The following is an 8,585-nucleotide window of genomic DNA, read 5'->3' on the forward strand; positions in this document are numbered from 1 at the left end:
ATAAACCCGTTTCTAACTTTTTTTGTGCAGCAAATGGAAAAAAATGCAATTTTTAATCCTCAGTGTTTCTTGATGATGTTTTTCTGGGTCAGTGCCATTCTGCAAAGTATATTAAACTTTTGGGATGGTGCGGAGGAGAGGAACAATTAATGAGGAGACACAGGCAACACATGGGGCTCGTCACACGCTGCTGGCAGGGAGCCAGGTGATGTGAAATAAGCTTATATAAGCTACTGAAATGATTCAGAATGCTGATATAGGCATTTTTTTAAAATCCACATATCTTAGGCTATTGGAAATCCTGAAAGATCCAACTTGTATTGGTAACATTTAGAAACACAAATTTAAAATGGTTTGTGAGGTGTAAGCGGAAGATGATAGGCTCCCCTCTACGCATTTTGGGTGAAACCGTCCTTATGCATGGCGCAGAGAACTATACACGTGTAATGTTAAAAACGCATTTAAAATGTGCAGCAATGTCACAATTATAATATCCCAATATAATAGCAAATCTTATTCCAAAGTCAATGCAGAACCACCGGAATAACGTAACTGAGAATGGTACCATACGGACACATGAGGTATTACGAATATAAGAGAGGATAGAGTATGGGGTTATACAGAGGAATAACATATTTCAGAGGTATAATCTATTAGATTACTATAACATAATGACAGTGGAAATTGAGCCAGGGAGGTGGGATGGTACGGACCATTAGATGACCTGACACATCACCTAATAAAAAAAAAAGACACTCGTCCAACAAGTTCAACCAAGGAAGGGAAGGGATTGGTTGAGGAAGGGATTTAGGGGAAACAATTCTATATAACATAACCATCAATGTTATTTAGATGTAAAAAGTTCATCTAGACCCTTCTTGAAGCTCTCTGCTGTCCCTGCTGTGACCAGCGCCTGAGCTCTCTGCTGTCCCTGCTGTGACCAGCGCCTGAGCTCTCTGCTGTCCCTGCTGTGACCAGCGCCTGAGCTCTCTGCTGTCCCTGCTGTGACCAGCGCCTGAGCTCTCTGCTGTCCCTGCTGTGACCAGCGCCTGAGCTCTCTGCTGTCCCTGCTGTGACCAGCGCCTGAGCTCTCTGCTGTCCCTGCTGTGACCAGCGCCTGAGCTCAGCTATTCCACAGATTGACAGTTCTCATAGTAAAAAAGCCCTGTCGCCTCTGGTGATTAAACCTTGTTTTCTCCAGACGGAGACAGTGCCCTCTCGTCTTTTGATTTGATTTAATCTGGAACAACTTACCACCATATTTTTTGTATGGACCATTCATATATTTATATAAATTAATCATGTCTCCTCGTAGTCGTCTCTTCTCCAGACTAAATAAATCCAGTTGTTTTTATCTTTCCTCATAACTAAGACCCTCCATACCCCTTATCATTTTTGTGCCTCTCCAGCTCCAGGGCCTCCTTTTTATGGACCGGAGCCCTGAACTGGACGGCATATTCCAGGTGAGGCCGAACCAATGGCTTGTACAGTGTAATATTACATCCCTATCACGAGAGTCCATACCACTTTTGATACATGACATGATCCTACTAGCTTTAGAGGCAGCTGATTGACATTGCATGCTGTTATTTAATTTATGATCTACTAGTCACCCAGGTCCTTCTCAACAAGGGACTCTCCCAGATTAACCCCCCAAGGACATATGTTGCCTGTGGATTGATAGCCCACAGGTGCATAACCTTATATTTATCCACATTGAACCTCATTTGCCAAGTGGATGACCAAACACTCAGTTTTGGGTATGTTGTATCTAACTCTATGATCCAAAATGCCTCCCTGTTCAAAAGTTCTCCAATCCCCCCACCCCTGCCCCCTGTCTCCTAGGACACACAACATACCTCTGACATGTATAACCCCATACACTATCCTCCTTCTGGAGGTTCTGCATATTTTATGCATTGTAATAAGATATGAGATCCTTCAGTTCTCAGGATAGAAGACTTCAGAAGTCCCTTTACTCTTTGTAAAATGTGACATATCCTAGTCATATGCTGTACTTTATGCCATTTACGTATTTTTTATAGCATCTTGTATATATCAATGTAAAAGCTGTATACAGAGTAAATATGATATTATTTTTCCTAATTAACTTCTTAATGTCCCGGTTTCCTGCAGTAAGCAAAGACACAGTTATTTGTGGGACCCAAGCTCCGCACCCCCACCACCGCCACCATTAACTACTCCAACAGAACCTCTGTTGGGCTCATCTGTTGTATCAATTGGTCTTAGACAGAGAAAAATGAACTTGCGAGCTCTAATGAGATCCATTAGTGAGATGGAGGGAACAGACCCTGCACCAGAGGAGAAGAACAAGCACGAAGATGAAAGACGCCCAGAAAAACTAGGTACTGTGTCCGAAAGTCAGGAGAGCATGTCAGAACAGCGGGACAGTGTATCTTCCATTGACCTGACATTATCCAAGGAACAGGAGAGTTTTATGGACCAAGAGGAGAGTTTACAGAACGAAGAATTGCTGGAGCAGAATCTGGAGCAGAGTTCTGCATTGGTGGAGCAGAGTCTCTCTCTGGATGAGGTAAGGACATGTATGCTTAAGACATATGTGCAATTCTGGTACCAAAAAGTAGTAGTAGTGCACCTGTGGAGCTAGCTGTGGACGAGCGTGGGCAGGAATTTCAGACAGTCCCCCATAGGACTGCGGCTGTGAGGAGGCGGGGGAGCTTAACTGGATCCAAGAGCTCTCCCACCTCCGTGGCTAGATCCAAGAGCTCTCCCACCTCCGTGGCTAGATCCAAGAGCTCTCCCGCCTCCGTGGCTAGATCCAAGAGCTCTCCCGCCTCAGTGGCTAGATCCAAGAGCTGTCCCGCCTCAGTGGCTAGATCCAAGAGCTGTCCCGCCTCAGTGGCTAGATCCAAGAGCTGTCCCGCCTCAGTGGCTAGATCCAAGAGCTGTCCCGCCTCAGTGGCTAGATCCAAGAGCTGTCCCGCCTCAGTGGCTAGATCCAAGAGCTCTCCCGCCTCAGTGGCTAGATCCAAGAGCTGTCCCGCCTCAGTGGCTAGATCCAAGAGCTGTCCCGCCTCAGTGGCTAGATCCAAGAGCTGTCCCGCCTCAGTGGCTAGATCCAAGAGCTGTCCCGCCTCAGTGGCTAGATCCAAGAGCTGTCCCGCCTCAGTGGCTAGATCCAAGAGCTGTCCCGCCTCAGTGGCTAGATCCAAGAGCTGTCCCGCCTCAGTGGCTAGATCCAAGAGCTCTCCCGCCTCAGTGGCTAGATCCAAGAGCTCTCCCGCCTCAGTGGCTAGATCCAAGAGCTCTCCCGCCTCAGTGGCTAGATCCAAGAGCTCTCCCGCCTCAGTGGCTAGATCCAAGAGCTCTCCCGCCTCAGTGGCTAGATCCAAGAGCTCTCCCGCCTCAGTGGCTAGATCCAAGAGCTCTCCCGCCTCAGTGGCTAGATCCAAGAGCTCTCCCGCCTCAGTGGCTAGATCCAAGAGCTCTCCCGCCTCAGTGGCTAGATCCAAGAGCTCTCCCGCCTCAGTGGCTAGATCCAAGAGCTCTCCCGCCTCAGTGGCTAGATCCAAGAGCTCTCCCGCCTCAGTGGCTAGATCCAAGAGCTCTCCCGCCTCAGTGGCTAGATCCAAGAGCTCTCCCGCCTCAGTGGCTAGATCCAAGAGCTCTCCCGCCTCAGTGGCTAGATCCAAGAGCTCTCCCGCCTCAGTGGCTAGATCCAAGAGCTCTCCCGCCTCAGTGGCTAGATCCAAGAGCTCTCCCGCCTCAGTGGCTAGATCCAAGAGCTCTCCCGCCTCAGTGGCTAGATCCAAGAGCTCTCCCGCCTCAGTGGCTAGATCCAAGAGCTCTCCCGCCTCAGTGGCTAGATCCAAGAGCTCTCCCGCCTCAGTGGCTAGATCCAAGAGCTCTCCCGCCTCAGTGGCTAGATCCAAGAGCTCTCCCGCCTCAGTGGCTAGATCCAAGAGCTCTCCCGCCTCAGTGGCTAGATCCAAGAGCTCTCCCGCCTCAGTGGCTAGATCCAAGAGCTCTCCCGCCTCAGTGGCTAGATCCAAGAGCTCTCCCGCCTCAGTGGCTAGATCCAAGAGCTCTCCCGCCTCAGTGGCTAGATCCAAGAGCTCTCCCGCCTCAGTGGCTAGATCCAAGAGCTCTCCCGCCTCAGTGGCTAGATCCAAGAGCTCTCCCGCCTCAGTGGCTAGATCCAAGAGCTCTCCCGCCTCAGTGGCTAGATCCAAGAGCTCTCCCGCCTCAGTGGCTAGATCCAAGAGCTCTCCCGCCTCAGTGGCTAGATCCAAGAGCTCTCCCGCCTCAGTGGCTAGATCCAAGAGCTCTCCCGCCTCAGTGGCTAGATCCAAGAGCTCTCCCGCCTCAGTGGCTAGATCCAAGAGCTCTCCCGCCTCAGTGGCTAGATCCAAGAGCTCTCCCGCCTCAGTGGCTAGATCCAAGAGCTCTCCCGCCTCAGTGGCTAGATCCAAGAGCTCTCCCGCCTCAGTGGCTAGATCCAAGAGCTCTCCCGCCTCAGTGGCTAGATCCAAGAGCTCTCCCGCCTCAGTGGCTAGATCCAAGAGCTCTCCCGCCTCAGTGGCTAGATCCAAGAGCTCTCCCGCCTCAGTGGCTAGATCCAAGAGCTCTCCCGCCTCAGTGGCTAGATCCAAGAGCTCTCCCGCCTCAGTGGCTAGATCCAAGAGCTCTCCCGCCTCAGTGGCTAGATCCAAGAGCTCTCCCGCCTCAGTGGCTAGATCCAAGAGCTCTCCCGCCTCAGTGGCTAGATCCAAGAGCTCTCCCGCCTCAGTGGCTAGATCCAAGAGCTCTCCCGCCTCAGTGGCTAGATCCAAGAGCTCTCCCGCCTCCGTGACTGGGTCCATTTAAAAAATTGCGAGGAATAAGACTTTTTTGCAGCACATCAGCAATGTAGAAAAAACATACCCGAAATATTGAGACACCCTCGTACTACCTTCTGTAAGGTAGGTGGGGTTGAGTAGCCAGGTTTTCGGTGATGGGTTCCCTTTGAACATTGGCATAATATTCATAATATCCAATATAATATCCAATTTCCTTTTTTTAAATTTTTTTTTAAAGAAAAATATTGTAATGTTAAATTTAACTCCTTGTGCCAACCAGAGCTACTACGTTGGGTACGGAAAGCATTTATACCCCTTTAAATTCTTCATTTTTTTAATTGCAGCCTATTGGTAAGATCAAAAAAGTAGTTTTTTTTTTCTCATTACTGTACACTCTGCCCCCATATTGACAGAAAAAAACTAAACTGTAGATTTATTTTCCTAATTTATAAAACAATAAAAACTATTCAGCCCCTTTGCTGTGACACTTACCGTATATGTAACTCACATGCTGCCAATTTCCTTCTGATCTTCCTTGAGATGGATCTACTCCTATATAGTCCAACTACTTACAGATGGATCTACTCCTATATAGTCCAACCTCTTAGAGATGCTCTGGACCTCAGACTGGACCGAAGGTTCACCTTCCAACTAGACAATGACCCTAAAAACACAGCTAGAATAACACAGCAGAGCCTTCGGAATATCTCTGTGACCATTCCTGACCGGCCCAGCCAGAGCCCGGACCAAAACCCAACTGAGCATCTCTCGAGAGACTTGTAAATGTTCTTTACCAACATTCACCATCCAACCTGAGGGAACTGGAGAGGATCTGCAAATCCAGCTGTGAAAAACTTGTTGTATCAATCCCAAGAAGACTCATGTCTGCACCAGCTCCAAAGCTGCATCGGCTCAATACTGAGCAAAGGGGCTGAAGTTTTTCTTGTTTAATAAATTACCGTTTATACTCGGATATACTTCATGTGCACCGGCACATACTCCTGCTCCACGACCGCTCCGTGCACAGTTGTGCGCCGGCCGGGCCGTGCATACGGAGCTGTCGTGGACCTAGTGTTGGCGCACATGGTGAGAGAAGGCGCTGTCCGCGGCGTCGGAATGGTGAGTACTCAGTTTTTTGGTTTTTTTTATTGGCAGGCTATATACTACAGGGGCTGGCAGGCTATATACTGGGGGAGGATGGGATGGCAGGCTATATACTACAGGGGCTGGCAGGCTATATACTGGGGGAGGATGGGATGGCAGGCTATATACTACAGGGGCTGGCAGGCTATATACTGGGGAGGATGGGATGGCAGGCTATATACTACAGGGGCTGGCAGGATATATACTGGGGAAGGATGGGCTGGCAAGCTATACACTACAGTGGGCTGGCAGGCTATACACTACAGTGGGCTGGCAGGCTATACACTACAGTGGGCTAGCAGGCTATACACTACAGTGGGCTGGCAGGCTATACATGACCAAAAATATCACCACACCATGACAGCTATCGTTACCAATGCATCATGACTGAATATTACTACCACACTATTACCCCTGCATCATTACTGAATAATACCACCACACTGCTACCATTTCCAGATCGTACAAATGTTTACAGTATCTGATTCCTTTCCCACATGATGCGCCGCCCCTGTCCACTCTTGTAGTGTAGTGATGATTCCTTTCCATCAGCCAGAGATCTTCATAAGGACTCCTCCAGCTGAAACATTTGAATTTGCCCCGATGTCTTTGGTTTTTGTGTATTGTGTGCCTGTGTGACGGCCATGATCTGGATGCCGTTTTTGCCACTAGCTCATGGAAGCCATATACGGATGTACTGATTTACCCAAAGTTTGCTTGTTTTGTGATGAAAAAGATCCAATTTGTTTCTAAGTAGCTATCATGGAGGGTTTGGAGGATCCGGGTTGGTTATCTCCAATGTTATACAACTCGGAATAGAATTTGGAGGGCCATCTCTGTGTTTAGAACAGATGACGCCTGTGGGGCGCACTGACGCGATAGCAGCTGTGTGGTCTGCTTATATTAGAGCCATTTGAAAATGGCACTTTTGCCATTTTGAAAAATATAAAAAAAAAATCTATAAAAAGTGATCAAAAGGTTGTACAGTCTCAAAAATGTCCCAAAAATTACACCACCCACAGCTCCATATACTGAAGATTTTTGACAAGATGACAAAAGGAGGTTTTAATTCTTCTAAATGTATGAAAACATTATAAAACCTATACAAATTTGTGATCCCCGTGATCGCACCGACCCAAAGAATAATGTAGACATGTCATTTGTGGCGTACAGTGAAAGCTGTAATATCCAAGCCCACAAGAAAATGGTGCAAATTCGTTTTTTTTCACCAATTTCACTGCATTTGAAATTTTTTCATGCTTCCCAGTACACGGCATGGAATAATAAATACCATCACTGAGAAGTGCAATTTGTTACGCAGAAAACAAGCCGTCACACAGCTCTTTACGTGTAATAAAAATAAAAAGTTATAGAGTTTTGATTGTGGGGCGTGAAAAATGGAAATGAAAAAACAAAGGGGCGGGTCTTTGTAGTTTTGCTTCTAGCAACATTCACATTAACAGACTCAAACTTCGGGATCATTGCACAAAGAAACCAACTATAGGGGAATTTATATGAGCAGATGTGTGTATAGTGAAAGGTGTACAAACCATCCCCGTGCTGAAGTGTTCCATTATTTCCAGGTATTTGGAAGCAGCGCTCCTTCTTCTCCAGTCTCCTGTAGTACATCATCATCCGCACGCCGGAGATCGAGGCGCAAAAAGAAGCTTGTCAGCCAGCAATCTACTGAGACTTCCCACCCAGGATCTCCTATAAAGTCTCAATCGGTTTCGGATCTTCAAGGAGCTGCACTTGTCAGCAAGCGCCTGCAGGAGGCAGGACATGGCCGCAAAGTCCGGATCACTCGGCAGAGCAACGTGGGAGAAGCTCCGGGGGAACTCTAGCTGGCGGGAGGTGTGGAATAGTCTTGTCATAGGGAGATGATTTTTTTGGAAAGTGTATTATTTTTATCTTGTGTCTTATTTTTCTTAACACACAGTGTTGCCATAAGGAATGCAAGCGAGCTTTAACACGAGACTCAGGGACAGCATGACGACAATCTGTCGCTACCATAGAAGACCACGTCGCTATAAATATGGATCAGGGCTTGTGCTGCTTGCAGGACGGCTGCCGCTGTGGCCTCACTGACTGCTCTGTCACCTGGATGCACATGGACAGCTTTTGTATTTATACATATATATATATTTTTTTACAATTGCCCAAACTGCCCTGCAACTCCTAGACTACATTCACACTAACGTGTGCCCGCCGTGCTGCACCGTACCGCTCCGTGCGCCCATTGCCAGCCTATGGGGGGCGCATATACGGCCACAAGCTTGCAACCGTCTATACGTCCCCCAACGATTGTGTGAATGTAGCCCTAGATCTATTCAATGCCTAAACCTGCAATATACTGATTAATATGGCATGTTCACCTTGATTATAAAGAGCATTTGTCTTCTCGTTTTCCGTACATGTTTTTTACTGGCATATCTTGTAGAAAGTCTGCTGTGCTTCTGCAAAGTTGTGCTTTAGATGTACCATGAATTTCACACCAATACTGATGTGAAATCGGATATAAGAGTTTCTGAAGCAGAATGAGCAAATGGCAGGTGTCTGCTGTATAATACAGAAGACACCTGCTCTATATGGAGAGGGCACCGCCCGAGATCTCACCGTACA

The 8,585-nt window shown here is 47.7% G+C and overlaps 1 protein-coding gene across 2 annotated transcripts in view; it reads left to right on the forward strand.

Moving 5' to 3' along the window:
* Positions 1-8,366, forward strand: part of SSH3 (slingshot protein phosphatase 3) — a 35,598-nt gene extending 27,232 nt beyond the window's left edge. Inside the window, exons 13-15 of one of the 2 annotated variants that reach the window (XM_072130245.1) lie at positions 2,137-2,554; positions 7,547-7,817; positions 7,903-8,366. In XM_072130245.1, coding sequence (XP_071986346.1) covers positions 2,137-2,554; positions 7,547-7,807 — 679 coding nt within the window. In that variant the 3' untranslated portion in view covers positions 7,808-7,817; positions 7,903-8,366. Of the gene's footprint in view, positions 1-2,136; positions 2,555-7,546 lie in introns of both variants that reach the window. The other variant, XM_072130244.1, reaches the window with a different exon arrangement.
* Positions 8,367-8,585: the final 219 nt, after the last annotated feature.

The sequence above is a fragment of the Engystomops pustulosus genome, chromosome 11, assembly GCF_040894005.1.
Source record: "Engystomops pustulosus chromosome 11, aEngPut4.maternal, whole genome shotgun sequence".
Taxonomy (NCBI): domain Eukaryota; kingdom Metazoa; phylum Chordata; class Amphibia; order Anura; family Leptodactylidae; genus Engystomops; species Engystomops pustulosus.